The sequence below is a fragment of the Quercus robur genome, chromosome 9, assembly GCF_932294415.1.
Source record: "Quercus robur chromosome 9, dhQueRobu3.1, whole genome shotgun sequence".
NCBI classification, from domain to species: Eukaryota; Viridiplantae; Streptophyta; class Magnoliopsida; order Fagales; family Fagaceae; genus Quercus; species Quercus robur.
This window is the reverse complement of record NC_065542.1, coordinates 5,880,303-5,896,653: the sequence shown is the minus strand read 5'-3', so window position 1 is coordinate 5,896,653 and position 16,351 is coordinate 5,880,303. Positions and strand designations below refer to the sequence as shown.

General features: G+C 33.1%; 2 protein-coding genes across 4 annotated transcripts; one reads left to right on the top strand and one right to left on the bottom strand.

The window, feature by feature from the left end:
• Positions 1-2,038: 2,038 nt before the first annotated feature.
• On the top strand, positions 2,039-8,417 carry LOC126699981 (QWRF motif-containing protein 7). Of its 3 annotated transcripts, none has more exons than XR_007646953.1 (5): positions 2,039-2,877; positions 3,942-4,178; positions 5,112-5,201; positions 5,472-5,551; positions 8,067-8,417. XR_007646953.1 is itself a non-coding variant. In XM_050397962.1 (5 exons), the coding sequence occupies exons 1-5, from the start codon at positions 2,182-2,184 to the stop codon at positions 8,136-8,138; spliced, it is 1,206 nt and encodes a 401-aa protein (XP_050253919.1). In that variant the 5' UTR covers positions 2,050-2,181; the 3' UTR covers positions 8,139-8,417. The 3 variants fall into 3 exon arrangements, 2 of the variants coding, with proteins under 2 accessions (XP_050253919.1, XP_050253920.1); XM_050397962.1 differs by having other exon boundaries at positions 2,050-2,877; positions 5,441-5,551; XM_050397963.1 differs by having other exon boundaries at positions 2,051-2,877; positions 5,444-5,551.
• Positions 8,418-9,222: 805 nt separating this feature from the next.
• Positions 9,223-15,144, bottom strand: LOC126698293 (leucine-rich repeat receptor-like protein kinase TDR). Its single transcript, XM_050395417.1, has 3 exons — positions 13,191-15,144; positions 11,758-12,696; positions 9,223-9,891 (listed from the first exon to the last, which is right to left on the bottom strand). Exons 1-3 carry the CDS (start codon positions 14,923-14,925, stop codon positions 9,464-9,466), a joined length of 3,102 nt encoding a protein of 1,033 aa, XP_050251374.1. The 5' UTR covers positions 14,926-15,144; the 3' UTR covers positions 9,223-9,463.
• Between the last annotated feature and the right edge of the window lie 1,207 nt (positions 15,145-16,351).

The window sequence follows — 16,351 nt, the reverse complement described above, 5'->3', positions numbered from 1 at the left end:
CTAAAAAGTGTAGAAGAAAAGATTAATTTGAGTTAAATTAGTGAGTTGGGGCCAGTTAACTTAATAAAATTTGGTGTCTTTGAATAAGGGACAAGTTTTGAATCCTAGCTACACCTAAAATCAATTACTATATCCTGACTTCTTCTCCTTCTTTTTTTCTTTTTTTTGAGGAAGTACTATATCCTGACTTGATGGAGTAAAAAATAGTAATTATAGAGCCGACGTCACACATTTAGACCATATCATATCTATATAAAAAAAAGTTTATAAAGTAATTCAATTTTCCAAGTCAAAATATTGGGTTCATACTCATACATATGGTGGATCCAAATCACTGTCTATTTTCTACTACCCTAGGATCTTGAATTTGTAAAATTGAAGCTTCATCTCTTTCTGTGTTCATTGATTTGTTATATGTATATCTCATTGCCGAACCCTCACTATTGAATCTAGAAATAGTGATCAAGGTGAAGACTATAAGCATGACATATCTTACTTTAAAGAGAGTGTGATGATTTGGCCATGATGGTGATGCCGTGATGGTACTTCTTGGAATGGCTCCAATCAAGGAAGCAGCTATTCCCAAAACAGTACTGATGGCTCTAATGAGTTTGGATTAGTTTTTTTTTTTTTTTTTTTTTTTTTTTTTTTTTTTTTTTTGTTATACAGTTTTTAAAATAATTTTTTATACACAACTATACTTTTATCAATCTTCAACAAACAAATTTTTAGTAAAAAATTAATCCTGACACACAGATGTGATAAGATAACAATTTAGAGTTGTTAAGCCTCATTTATCGATTGTTTAGGATTAAATTAACATTAAAAAAAGTCTTGTTTTGTTTGTTTGTCCCACCTAACCCCTCCGCAAACCACCAAAAAAAAGGAAAAAAGAATTGAGTTTGCCACTTTTAGTTCATGAACCTCCCTCAGAGTTTAGTCAGCTGTTGTTTCATTTTTCTCCCTTAATTTGGCTGAAAAATGACCGGTCCATTCGTCCAAACAAAACTTAATTAATATATACTAAGATAAATCATAAAAACATATCGTATTAATCTTTGTATCTACTTATAACCTTCTTACAAATAATTAAGGATATATATGACAATAAGAAAAGGTGAGGCAAGCAGATCATGGTGTCCCGTCCCTTATTAAAGTTAATAAGATGGGAAAAACCTGTATGAGATGGGAGGAATAGGATTGGGTGGAGACATATTTTCATTCTCAATAAGGTGACTCTAACATTGATGATAGAGAGATGGGTCGTCAAAAAAAAAAAAAAATGGAGTGCTGGCAATGATAATGTTGAGAAAGTAAAAGAAGTGAGTGTGATGAGAGATGATAATAGAATATATATTAAAAAGAATATAATATATAATATATGTAAATAAAATATTATATATATATATAGAGAGAGAGAGAGAGGAATGTAGTTCTTTAATATCTTTGAAACTTCAAAAAATAACCTATTATGGAATTGAAAATAATTTAACATTCTCCATTTGTTTTGATGAAAAATATTACTTAAAGATAGTTTTCTATATTTTCCTATATTAATTAGTAGTATCTAAAAAATTGGCCAAAGAAAAATTATTTATAGCCAACGAAAAAAGTATAACTTATTTTGTAGTGGTTGGTTTCTAATAGAATTTTTAGGAAAATAATTTAATCTCAATTCAAGTTAAATAAGAGAAATTAAAAGATAATTTTTCAACTTATTTAAAATCGTTACCAAGCCAAAAAAAGAAAAATATAATTTTATAAAAAAAATATTTTCTTAATAATAACTCATTTTCTAAAACACGTTATAACAAGCTAATTTCCGCTTTTTATGTATGCTCTCTATTATTATTATTTTTGTTTTGTTTTTAAGAACCCATCCATACTTTTTTTTGCTGAATATAGAACCCATCCATACTCACAAATTCAACAACACAAAGCCAAAGAAATATAGAATTTTCCTCTTCGTGGAGGCCTTTACTAGGGACTATTTTTGCATGGCGTACGTGTTGACATGTTAGTCATATATTAATTGCTCAAAGACGTGCTCTCAACTTCTCACTTCTTAGACCTTATTACCACTTTTTATACTCCTTCAAACCCTCTTACCAATATCTCCAACATAATCTAACCTCAAAGCCTCACCACGAAGAAACAATAACACAAAACAAAAACAAAAAAATGGAAACTACTCAAACTCGCCGCCGCCTCTCAGTCTCGTTGCCACCATCGCCTCCGCCTCGCCTTCCACGAAGCCGAAGTACATCTACAACTACAAGCACAACCGCAACTATTCCAGCCACCACATATACACTACACCAGAACATTAGTAATTCATGCACACCAAAGTCAAGCCCAAGAGTACTACCAATCGTCAAACCCCGCCCCAAATCAACATCAAAATCAAGAATATTGTTCAACAAAAGCGAAGAGAACATAAACCCTTCTTCAATCTCCATTTCAAGCACCCAAAAGAAGCAGCAGCAAGAGAATAACAACAACAACAGCAAAGAAGGTTTAGGTAATAAGTTGTTATTGCAGCGTGCAGGTAGTAGTACTAGTCCACGCACTAATAATATCATTGGGGCAACAAAGGGAACAAGGTCAGTCACGAATTCTCCGTCTGCGTGGGCTTTATCGCCGGGACGGACTTTGGGGAGTCCGGTCATGAGGCCTGAGTCACCAGGGTCCAGTGGAAAGAGAGTTAAAAGTGGTGGTTTTAGTGGGGTTTTGAAGTACTTCAAGCAGAAGAAAGTTTCAACATTACAAGAGGAAGAGTTTCATAGGTTTCGGGTTATGCATAATAGATTGTTGCAGTGGAGGTTTGTGAATGCAAGAGCTGAGGCTGGCATGGCTGGTGTAAAGAGAGTTGCAGAGGTAAGCTGTCTATTTGCATCAGCTTATTTTTATTGGTTTATTAGTACTTAAAAACTATACCGTGTAAACTAGAATGATATTTAGAAGAAAAAAAAAAAAAAAAATAAAAAAGTTGTACCTAACCAAATAAATAAAATAAGTTTAAAAATAAGCTAAGTATAATTATTCAAATATTCAATTACCTAATGATTAGAACTGGCCTCGAGCTATAATTATTTGGAATGTTTCTGGCCAATAGTCATATTTACATAAGAAAAATGATTAGAACTCACTAAATAATGCTTCTCTCTCTCTCTCTCCTTTATTTTTTTATTTTTATATTTTTTATGGTTGGCAAGGTTGGTTTGGCTCAGAACATGCACTAAGAGATTTGCCAATTGAAGTACAAAACTACTAATGCTTTTGCTTTTCAACTATTCTTTCTAGAGTAAACGTTAAGCACAATTTCTAAGTTGTAAAAACTCATACCTAAATTATGTACTCGTAGGCCTAGACTTCAAGAAAAGGTTTAAAATTTCAGAGGCCATTTTATTTGAAAAGTAATTATAAATTTATATTGTACTATTAATGTAAATTTTATGTACATTGAAGATTAAATAAATGTATATGATATTTTACTCATTATTTACCCTACAATGTAAATTAATCTTACAATTGTTAGTACAATGTTAACTAAAAATTATCCTTATTTGAATCATTTCTGTGTCAACCGTATTATGATATATTGCAGCTTCACCAATGATAACGATGAAATGGCTCTGTACTTTGTATTGTCAAAATTTAACTTGGTTGAATCAGTAACTCTATAAACTCAAGTTATTGTATATTTCTTTTATTGCAAAGTAAAAATATTTGTAATTGTTTTTCATATCATTTGGATTCTAGAAATTGTCTATTCTAAAGTTTCCCAGCTGATCCAAAAGTTAAAAGACAAATGCCTACGAGAAACTCAATTCGAAAATAATCATATTGGGTTATTTTCAAATTTTCAATACAGTTTGCAATGAGAAATTTATTTGAGGATGGCACGTCTTTATAACTTGTCTTTTTAAAATACTTTTCAGGGTAAAATATTTTCTGTATGGATTAGAATCTTGAAATTGAGAAAAGCCATATTAGAAAAGCGAATTGAAATGCAAAAGTTCAAACTTGAGATCAAATTACATCAAATTATCAACCCACAGATTTTACTTCTCAATCAATGGGCAAAGTTAGAGAAAAAGAACCAAGAATCAGTTAGCAGAGTGGTAAGAAAATTATCAGGAATATCGGTCAGGCTTCCTTTAGTCGAAGGTGCTAAGGTACTTCCGTTTTATTTAATATTTTTTTGGTAGTATCTACGTATGTTATGTGTCTGTATATATATATATATTTATATTCCTTTTCATCTCTCCCTCCCACCTACTTTCTTTCTTTTACATATATATATATATATATAACATTCTCTTAACCAAAAATAAAATAATCTCTAATCTTTGTTAGGGGAATGGAGGGTTGACATAAGCATAAAAGATTTGATCTTGATTTTTTTTTTTTTTTTTTTTTTTTTTTTTTAATTTTAAAATTTTTTAATTTGTAAAATATATAATTGGAGGTCCAATATGATGTCACCTTTCATACTTAACAAAATTTTATAAGTTATTTTTTAATTGATGTATTTCTTAACAAACCAATTATTCGATTATATTTTCTTGTTGTACCTTTCATACTTAACAAACAACATTTGAAGAGATCAAAGATCAAAAATTACCTTATTATATATAAAAAATAATTTTTTTATTTATTTTAAAATTATAAATAAAACTCAAATTTATGATTCATAGTTAATAATATCCAATTAAATACAAAATTTAGTTTTTGTGTTAAGAATAATAAAAAAGTGCAATATAACTAAGTACTAATTTTTAAAACATCAATCTAGTAAAAAATTTATTGAATAGTGAAGTATTAACAAAAAGTTATCATGTGGAACTTAATTGTGTCGCTATTTATCATTACACACAAAATCTTTTTTTAATTGTTTCCTTCGAATTTGAATAATAATTGAACAGGAGAAGTCTCTGTCTCATGGCATTTTATATTTCTATGCAGACTTTTGATGAAATTTTATTTTTATTCCTTCCTCAATCCCCTTCCAATTAAATTGTCATTTTTTCTAAAAATTTAAACTATTAGTAAATTTAATCATTTAATTATAATTTTAACACTGTTCTTCATTCCCAATCATATGGTAGGCTGAAGAGGAGTCTATCTACCAAGCTTTCAGCACAGCCGTGGGAGTTTTGGACAGCATTGAAGCAACGATTGCCAAATTCTTCTCAAAGGTACAATTTTCATTTGTGATCCTAAGTACCAAAATACATGAAATACTCCACTTTCTTCATCTTTTGAGGCTATATTTTCTTGAATAAATTTAACAGCTGAATCCATTGGAATTGAATTTGGTATCTTAACCAATAAATTTTAAAAAAAATTCTATGCACTGGTCCTGTGAAATCCTCAATAGCATATGTTTAATATTGGACATACAGGTCAACTAATATAAGTTTCGGTTATATTTCAGCAGATTGAGACTGTCCTTTTTATTCTTACAGAGCTCAGAAGCACGTTTGAACTAGAAGATGAGTTTCTGGAGGAACTGGAGATGGCTATAGCCTTGGTTTCTACATTATTGGTAAGCCTAGAATCTTTTACCTTCAAACATTTTTTCTTTTTTCTTTCAAAGGTGTCTGTCTCTATGTGCATTTAAATAGGAGTAGTTACATAAGAAATGCATTACTTTTGCTATTACAATTTTATTTATGTTTAATATACACAATAAGGTTTAAAATCTTTTATTTTCATTTTATGATAATTACTCCTTACCATCCACAATGAAGGTATCAATGAGTGTTCTTTTTGTGGTAGATAAGTTTTCATAAAAGATAGGGAAACATATAAAAATACCTTTTATTTTATTTGCAACAATAATTGTCTATGAGCTTTTAATGAAATGAACTCATTTGTCAACTATATAAGATACTAATTAATATTCATATGAAGGATATTTTAACCAAAATCATCCTCTCCAAGACTTGGACAAAGACTTTATTTTTTGTTTTTGGTTTTTTTTTTTTTTTTTTGGTATATATAAATTATAAAATGACCCAACCATATAGAGATGCTAGACAAACCACCAAACATATCCTAGTCTCTTCTCTTTTTTTAGCACCATCTGAGAGAACTAAGAAATGAATAAGAGCTTGGATTAGGCTTTGATATAAAATTTGAGGTTCTGGCCAGTTAAAATCCACAACGATTGTGGCCCAAATAAGGAAAACCACATTGCTATAGGGGCTACAACCAGTTCCGCTTTGATTTTAAAATTTCAATAAGGCAGGCCCAATCAAAATATCAATAAGCAAACAAATGAGTATCAAGGCCCAAATGAGGAAATAATGCACAGCTAGAGTGGCTACAAGCCTACAACCAGCCTCGGCTTTTGCCATTTGAAACGTGTAACCTAAGGGCTAAGGCCATAATCACCAAAAAGATAAAGTGACTATAAAAAAAAATGTGGATTTTAATTCAAAATTGCTACACAAACAATTTATTTTACAAACTTTCTCGCGTCTGTTAAGTGACAAGTTGTAAGTAGTAGACTATTATTTTTATATAAACTCATTATTGAAAATATTTTTATTTTCTACCGCTCACAACTTGTTATTTTAGTAAGTTAAGAAAAAAAAATTATGAAATAAGTTATCTAGATTTTTCCTTTTTCTTTTTCTTTTTCTTTTTTTGGGATGAAAAGAAACAAGCAAGATTCGACAGTTTAAACTCTAAAGTTATAGGTCTCTTAGATAAATTCAAATTTTGTAGTAGTAGTAATAATAATAAAAATTTATACAATAATAATTTAAAAGCAAAAATGTAGTATTTATTATTCCTAAACTCCGAGCCACATCATGATAGCATTTCGGACTACTTCGGTCCATTTCGGTATACTTCAAAAAAGAATAATGTCAATCAAAATATTCCAAAAATAATAAAATAATATATTTATAAAAATAGAATAGTAAATACTTTTCTAATTTGTTTAATTTTAAGAATGAATAATTATCTTTAATAAAATTTAAAGAATAAATTATACATTTTCCATTTGTTTCTATGGAAAATCTTGTGTAAAGATAGTTTTCCATATTTTCCAGTGTTTGGTAGTATAAAAAAAATATGAGTCAAAGGAAAACTATCTTTGGTCAACATAAAAAGTATGACTTATTTTTAGACATTATTTTCCATTAATTTTTTTTGGAAAACAACTTTATCTCACAGCAAGCTAAATAAGGGAAGTTAGAAAATTGTTTTTTAACTCATTTAAAATTGCTACCAAACATTGGAAAATAAAATAATTTTATAGAAAATAATTTTTGAAAAATGACTCATTTTCTAGAAAACATCATTATTAAAACAAATAAGGTGATATATCACAATTTAAAACACGCAAGCGTGTGCGTCGGCCACGGGTAAAAAAATAAAAGTTAAGTACTGCTGGGGCCTGGGTCAAATAGGACTTCAATGGCCCGGATGAAGGGTTATGAAGACACAAGAGACCCCAGCTTGACTGAGACTTAGCGATGAATCATGAAAGAATATTATCATTACCCCAAGTTCCACTAGTAGTGTTTGAGGACCTTGATTAGCGTTTGGGATTGCCTGTAGGCAACTTCTAGAGAGAATGAAATAATATAAAGTAAAAATATCACATGCACATATACCTGTTTGAACCTTTCTTGGGGGCTAATTATCAACTTGTTGAAATATATATATTTTGTCCTTCTATAAAGTTATAAAAAGATTTTTTGAAGAGCAATGAAAGGTGGATAAGCCTTGTGGATTGGGGAATATTGAATATAATTGGCGCGCTTCAACCACCTTATAAATAAATATTTTTTGAAAATACTTTGTAAATAAATATTTAAATTGTCTATTTATCATTGGTAACAGTTAAATAAAGTTCAATGTAGTAAAATATGTAGTACAAGTAGCACTTCTCAGCCAAAAAAAGAAAAAGAAAAAAAAAAGTAGTACAAGTAGCACTACTCTAAAAATAATATTTTCAAAACTTATTAGAAAATCCAATAATCTTTAGACCATAGTACTTCTGTATTCAAAAGTCTCACTCCTGTTTTTTGAGTCTCTCTTAACAGGCAAAGGAGGAAAGTGTAAATGTACATCTCATCCAAGCTGCTAAGGAGTCAAGGAGAGGCCAAGGTCACTGAAAAGAAGGGTGTATATATAATCTATATACAGATATAGCTGAAGTGTATTATAGAAAATTGATATTCTTGGCCTCTGAAAAGAAGGGTGTATAATCTATTTACATATGTAGCTGAAGTGTATTATAGAAAATTGATGTTTTGTAGGCAGCTTCCATTCATCATATTAAAAGTTCTTCGTTAAGAATTGGGTTAGTTTTATAACCACTCTGCCCTTTTTATTTCTCTTTTTAATTTTAAATAAAGTTTTCTACTAAATCAGACTGGAGGAATTTTCTATAACTCATTACGTAATGGATATGAGACCACTCACGTGTATTAAACCACTCACGTGTATTAAACCGCATAATTCATCAAATCATTTGAACAAATCACAGCAGCTCATATATATAAATAAAGTTACCTGTGGGTACTTATTTGATTTTCCATAGAGGGTTGTAGGAACTTTAAAGGACTGTCCTTCAATTTTGCAGCATACTTTCTAGAAGTACGAGTAAAACATGCACATCGATCAGGAATGACTGACCACCATATAAAATAATTGGAACAATGGCTTACATACTCTAATTTTTATCAATAATCGAAATAGAATTATTAGAACAAGACTTAGGTATAGTATTTAGGTGTTGTTTTTTAGGTTCTCATTTTAAGATTCTGTTATATGGATTTTTTCTCATAATATAATATGAAAGTGTATTTTTTACTTAAGTAGTCACATGGCTGAATTTTAAGAGGAGAACTTAAAGAATAACACTTAAGATATTATACCTAAATTTTGTCTTATTAGGACCTCCTAGCATCCAGTGATGTTAAAATATGTACTACTTTTTGTTATTTTCCTAACTCTTGTTGTTTCTTCTTCATCCCTTTCACTTTCGCATATTAGTTTGATAGGAAATTTAAATTTGTCATTGTTTTGTAACAAGGATAGAGTACAAGAACGTAAAGTGAGTTCAATCTATAGCTAGTGCAGGGTACGGCCAGTCCTCCGGATATATATATGTAATTCACTTGCTACTTTCACTATTCAAATGGTGCTTCTAATGCTTTAAATCTTCTTACATTTGGTACATACATTAGTCCATGGTAACCATCACTTAAAGTCTTTACACCCTTGATATTAATTATAAGCTCGAGCACACAGAAAGTTATATTTATAACAATATTGTAGCAAGTAGAGTAAGAAAACATGAACATTGAAAGCCAAAAAAATAAAGAAAAATCACTTCTCCTATACCAATCCCCCCACAATTTTAGAAGTAACAAAAAAAAAAAAAGAAAAAAGAAAAAGAAGAAAAAGAGGAAAACCAAGTAAAATTAGTCATATATTAACATTCAACCACTGGTTTTTCTGCCATAGGAATTTCACCACCACCACCACAACTAATAACATTATCCCGACCGCCACCGCCCACCCTCTCAGGCAATTTCCTCTTTGGCTTAGCTTCTTGCAGCATCAACACAACATCCCTCATGGAAGGCCGGTCTGCGGGGTTTTTACTAGTACAAAGCAATGCAATTCTAAGCATTTGCATCATCTCCTCCCTGACTGGTGAACAAGCTGCCCCAGCATTTTTGTCCAAAATGTCAATTACACCTTCCTTAGTCTTTATCTTAGACCTCACCCAATCCACAATGCTATTCCCATCACCAAATTCAGCATCCACTGATCTTTTACCACTTAAAACCTCCATCAACACCACTCCATAACTATAGATATCACTCTTTTCATCAACTTGAAGTGTATAAGCATATTCTGCAAGAAAAAAAAAATTTGTTAGTTTAATAATTAAGCTCAACTATAAAGTGCTAATATCCAAATCAATAAATTTATAAATACAATATTTTTCACAAATATTAAAATAACAAGTTAAGACTTAAAATTAATAAATAATAAAATAATGTCAATGATGAATAAGTTATATGAAAATTACTAATAATAACTTATCACTTTCTCAAGTATTAAACTATTAATACGTCCAAATGCATTATTTGTGTGTTAAGAAAACATTGATACTTTGACTTGTGAATATTTGCTACGATATTCGGGTCAAGTCAAGATTAGACAAAATTCTATGTGGGGCATAGTAATTATGAGGAAACCCTTCCAAAAACGACTTGTGAAAAAGAAAAAGCGGAAATAAAACAAAAAGAAAAAGTGACACACACCACGCGCAATAGTGCGCCATGAAAACAGTTCAGAGAAGAAGAAAATTCAACCTCTGCGTCTGTATAAAGAAATAGTATAAAAAAAAAGAGGCTTACAGCTACAGGCCAATGCAAATTGTGCACCACTGTCAGAAATAGCATTAACCAAAGCTTTAACACACAACCATGCACTGTAGTATTAGCTATTAACCACGATTTGATAGAGAAAAACAAGGGTCACTAGCTCACTGGATTACATTTTGGACCAACTTGGCCTATAAAGGAGGTGTGTATCAGCATTCAGCAACAAAAACAAACCAAAAACAAACAAAAGAAACCGAAAGTGTTACAGCCAAAAAAAAAAAGTGTATATGATTAACCTTCATGATTTGGGTAATCCATATAAAAGAAAAAGGTAAGATTTACAATAAGCGTAGAGAAACTTTGACTTTATGGAGCTAAAAGAAAACAAGGAGAGGACCTTGAGTCATCTCTGTTGAGTATTGAGGGCCTGAACAAGTAGGAAAGACAGACAAGAAATGGGCACTAGTCTAATCCAATAATAACCAAAAAGATATTTGTTTTTAAAATAATTGAGCTTTGAATATATATATATACACACACAATCAAGTATGGTTTTTTTTTTCTTTTTCTTTTTTCTTGGTGTGTGAACTAGTGTAATAAATAATAGTTGGGAAACACAACTTACTTTCTTTGTGTCTTTATCTCTATTTAACTTAACACATTCACTTCTAGATGTAACATTCTCCTTATCTTTACCCACACTTTATCATCGAATCCTATGAATGACATAGACAGAGTTGACACTTTGACATGCTATTGTGCATGCCAGTTAGCCAGTTATTTCGTCGCCCAACAAAAAGAACTAAGCAAACATTCTGAAAACAACAAACTCACCACACAAAGAATTAAAAAAAAAAAATATATATATATATATATATATATATTCACACTAACAGTAACTAAGAATTATCAACCCCTCATTCATTAATGTACACCAAAAGTCAAAAGTCAACATCCCATACACCCTTGGCGCACAATAGCAACTAGCAAGCTTTCGTCATCCAACAAAAGAAACAAAGAAAAGACTGTGTTAACATTAGTAGTATTTGGCTTGTTATGAGATGTGTTTTAAGAGTAATGCTAGTCCCACTAAAATTGGTACAATTTTGTGCTATAACTCGTCATATAACGAGTTTTGATTTATGAAAGTATGTTAGTGGGTCATATGAGGATACACTTTCACCAATCACAACTGACCATGTAGCAAGTTGTAACACAAAATTATGTCAATTTCAATAATACTAGCATTACTCGTGTTTTAAATAATCATGTAGATTTTACTACATAGAAACAAACGCGTAGCAGTTACATGTACGCATCAATCGCATCAGATCTAGTGCATTAAAGTACAAAATCTAAGATGTATTCAAAATTTAACAGAAAAACTCACCTGGTGCAATGTATCCATAAGACCCAGCAATCACCGACATGGACTCGTCGCTTTGGATCAACTTAGCCACACCAAAATCTGCCACCCTGGCCTCCATCTCACCGTCCAACAAAATATTACTCGGCTTAAGATCGCGGTGCACGATCACAGGGTCACAGTCATGGTGAAGATAACAAATCCCTTGAGCCACACCTAATGCAATCTTGTACCTTGTAACCCAATCAGCCACTAAATTCTCACCCTTGTTCTTTGCATGCAACAAATCATCCAAATTCCCATTAGGCATGTACTCATAGAGCAACATGGTACACTCCCTATTGCTACAACACCCTAACAATCTCACTATGTTTCTATGCCTCACGTTCCCCAACACATCCACCTCAGCCAACACGCCTCTCCTTTTTCTCACATTTTCAACCTTGTGTTTGCCCCACAACTTCTTCACCGCTATGATCTCGCCACCTGGCATCTCAGCCTTGTAAACGGTTCCCGTGGACCCCATCCCGAGTATCTTATCAGTTGCATCCAAACACTCCAACACATCATCAGCCGTGAAATTCAGTCTCTGAAATGCAGTCAATCTCCACGGTCCGACGATCTCACGGTCGTTGTTGCTCCCATTGCTAAATCGACTGCTGTAATTCGCGTGGAAACAACGGGTTCCAGCTGCTAACACAAACAAACCTATCCCAAATGCCAATGCTATGATCCACACGATCGCTCCCGCTGTGCGTTTTGGCTGTTGCTTATTATTCGCCTCCACGTCACCATTTGCATACGTGTCACTCGCACAAGGCTTCGCTAATATTCCACCGCAGAGTCCTTCGTTGCCTGAAAACGACGACGGATGGAGGTTTGGGAATATCGTACCGGTCGTAGGAATTGGTCCGGTTAGCAAATTGTATGCAACGTTAAAGCTCTCCAATGTGGTCGCATTACCTGTCAATTACAATTAAGACAAAAAAAAAATGTTATTATTAGAAGAAAAAAAAAAATCTTAGCATTTGAAAAATATGGATAATCCAAAATCATGAAGATCCATTGTTGGACACTTTCGGTTTCTTTTGTTGTTGATATTTGACCTTTGTTTTTCTCTTTTTCAAATTGGTTAATAATTAATATTACAGTGCATGGTGGTGTGTTTATTGTGATTTTGTGTAGGCATTTTCAACGGTTCAGTTCCTAATTCAAAAGTGTGAACCATTTTGAAAAATCTAAACCTCATATTTGAAAGTGAAAACAACTTTAAACGTTAAGTATACCAAGATAAAACAGCCTGTTATACATTCCATTTTTTGAATTGAAATTGTAAGTTAAAACATGATAAACTAAAATCATGTTTCAACTCACGATTTCAGTTAAAAAAATGTGCCTCTAACTGCTTAATATAATTCAAAACAAAACAAAGATTAGAGATTTAGTATGAGGTTTACCGAAATTTGAAGGAATGGTGCCGGTGAGATAATTGTGAGAGAGATCAACATCTGTGATAGAAGGAATGGTGGAGATCTCCCATGGAATAATCCCAGTCAGTGAATTTCGGCTGAGATTCAAAGAAATGAGCTTTTCGCAGTGTCCGATATCCCAAGGAATCGAACCGTTGAGAGAATTGCCTTGTAGCTCAAGCTTGTACAGACTCGGACAACCACTCAAAAAGTCCGGTATTTTTCCGATAAGTTTCGCCGAACCGGCCGAAAAGATATTCAAATTCGTCGCGTTCCAGAGATTATCGGGCAAGACGGCGTCGAATTGGTTCTCCGAGATGTTCAAATACTGCAACTTCACTGCATTGCCGAGATCTTCAGGAATCGGACCCGAAAAATTGTTATTGCTCAAGTCCATGAAAGTTATGTTCGGTGAGGATCCGAAACCGTGAGGAATTGAACCGTTGAGCCGGTTGTTTTGGATCCGAAACCGAATTAAAGAAGTGCAAGCGGTTAAAGATTTCGGCAACTCGCCGAAAAGCTGGTTCTCGAAGAGAATGAGCTTGAAGAGCTTGTTTCCGAGACAGAGATTTGGTGGTATCGGACCGGTGATTGAGTTCGACGACACGTCCATCCACTGTAGCTTGCCGTTTGATCCCAACCTCTGAGGCAAAGTGCCGTTTAGCGAGTTGTTCCATAGTTTGAACATTTCGAGGCTCGGTAAATCCCCGATTTTTTCCGGTATTTCGCCGATAAGATAGTTATTCATCAAGCTCAACTGTGTGAGTTCCTTCAAATTCGCTAACTCGGAAGGAATCGGCCCCGAAATTCGGTTATCGGACAAGTCCAAAGCCTTCAAAGCCTTCAAGTTCCCGAGACTTTCCGGTATTTCGCCCGAAATCTGGTTCTTGAACAGCAACAACCCTTCCAGCTTGGTTAAGTTTCCGATTTCGGGTGCAAGAGTGCCCGATACATTACCAGTAGAAATGTCCAAGTACGTGAGATTGAATAGCTTAGCGATTTCTATAGGCAATGGACCCGATAACTGGTTGTACCCGATTTCCAAGCGTTGGAGCTGAGTCAAAGAGCCCAATTGAAACGGTATCGTACCGTTCAAAAAATTCCCAGCTAAATACAAAATCTTCAACCTCGGAAAATTGCCGTAGGTTTCTGGGATTGTACCTTGGAAGTAGCTTCCGCCGAGGTTTAGTTCTTCGAGGAATTTAAGGTTTGTTATGTCTTCTGGGAGTGGACCGGTGAAGCTGTTACTGTAAGAGTTGAAACCACGTAGGAAACTTAGCTTTGAAATCCCAAATGGGAAGGTGGAGTTGAAGTTGTTATGGCTGATGTCGAGGAATCTGAGGTTGTAGAGTTCGAAAATGGATTCTGGGAATGGTCCGTCGAGGTTGTTTCGGCTGAGGTTCAAGCGGGTCAAGGTTGTCAAGTATCGGATATCGGATGGGATTGTGCCGGAAAGGTTTCGGTGAGAGAGGTCTAGCGTGTTGATCCGCGGCGAGTTCGGGTGGCATTTGATTCCTGACCAGGTGCACCAAATTGGGTCTTGGAAATTGGTGTTCGGGTTCCAATCTCCGAACGTGTTGAGCGGGTCGTTGAGCTTGGATTTGAGAGCGAGGAGAGAGACGAGTTGGAGCGGTGGCGGTAGCGGCGGCGATGGGGCGGAGAGAGCTATGGAAGTGAGTGTCAATGTGAATGTTAGAGAGAAAAAAAAGAGTGGGACTTTCATGGTTGTGGTGGTGGTGGTGTTGTTGGGGTTGAGAAGTGAGCTGTGTTGAGAGTGGTAGATTTAAGGGAAGTGAGGTTTTGATGAGAAAGAGAAGCTCTTTTTTGGAGTGCTGGGTGCAGAGGGTGTTTCATGATGATGATTATGTTTTTTTTGCTTCAGTGGGTTTTGTTGGTGGTGGCCATGAAGTAAAAAAGAGAGAGAGAGAGTAACTACTACCACTTGTAGTAGTAGTACTTGTTTCTCAGTCTTCAAATATCCCTATACTGATAAGAATAGCACTGTCTTTGTCTCTCTTTTATGTTATTTGCATTATTCTTCTTTCTTCTAATATTATTATACCTATACTGTTAAGAATAGTACTATTTTCCTATTTCTATATCTATCTCTATCTATCTCTATCTATAACTCTCTTTTTCTTTCTTTTTCCCTTGTTTCTCTCACTTCATTTTCTGTATTATACCTTTGCCTGATAGCCCAATATACTTTTGGTTTTTCTTGGAATTCTTTTTTTCCTTTTCTTTTGCATCTACTTTTCATCATTCCTTGTTTCCTTGATCTCAGGCTATCAAATTGATAAAAATATGTCCAACAGTGCCAATGTCTGTCACAGGATCCGAGAAAGTCATTTCAATTTCCCACCATATTCCCCGACCCCTTATTTAAATAACTTGTTCTCTATCTATTTATTTTCCACCTTTTATTTTATTTTTTCGAGTCACAAAGAATTTTCAGGTGAAAGTAACTATTTGGACCACTCTCTTAATTTTGGCATTACCACCTGATTTGGGTGGATCTAATCCGCGCCAGTTTCCTGTTTTTACAAATCATTGATATGGGTATAAACAATAATATTATTGGGACCATTTTTTATTTATTTATTTATTTATTTTTTTTATGTTTGAAGAATTCACTTAATTGGTGGACTACCATGTTCCAAGTACCAATTTTTTTTCTAAAAAAAAAGTACCAAATTTTGTGTCATATTAAAATGTTTTACCAAATAATTATTCCGAATATGAAAGAACGAATTACTAAAAGAAAAAAAAAATTAAGAAATTAATAAGCAATATAAATAGGAGAATTTATGACCGTTCTATTTTTTTAAAGAATTCACTTCATGGGTTCTCTCTTGTGATAAATCTTCAAATTTTATTGATACAGATTATGTCATTATTTCGTTAGATACATTGGTAAGAAAATTAAAAGTAACTAATGTATTCACTACTGATACCAATATCATAAAACTAAAAGTAATTTATTAAAAATTAATTAGTGTCTTGGTCTGATAATAAAGAGTTATTATCAGGAGCGGACGTTATAAGTTGAAACTTTCTCAATTTTTTTTTAAGATTTCATGAAATAATAGTTCTCATTTAAAACTATAGAGACAAAAACATTTAGTAAATAAATTTTAAATCAATAGTAT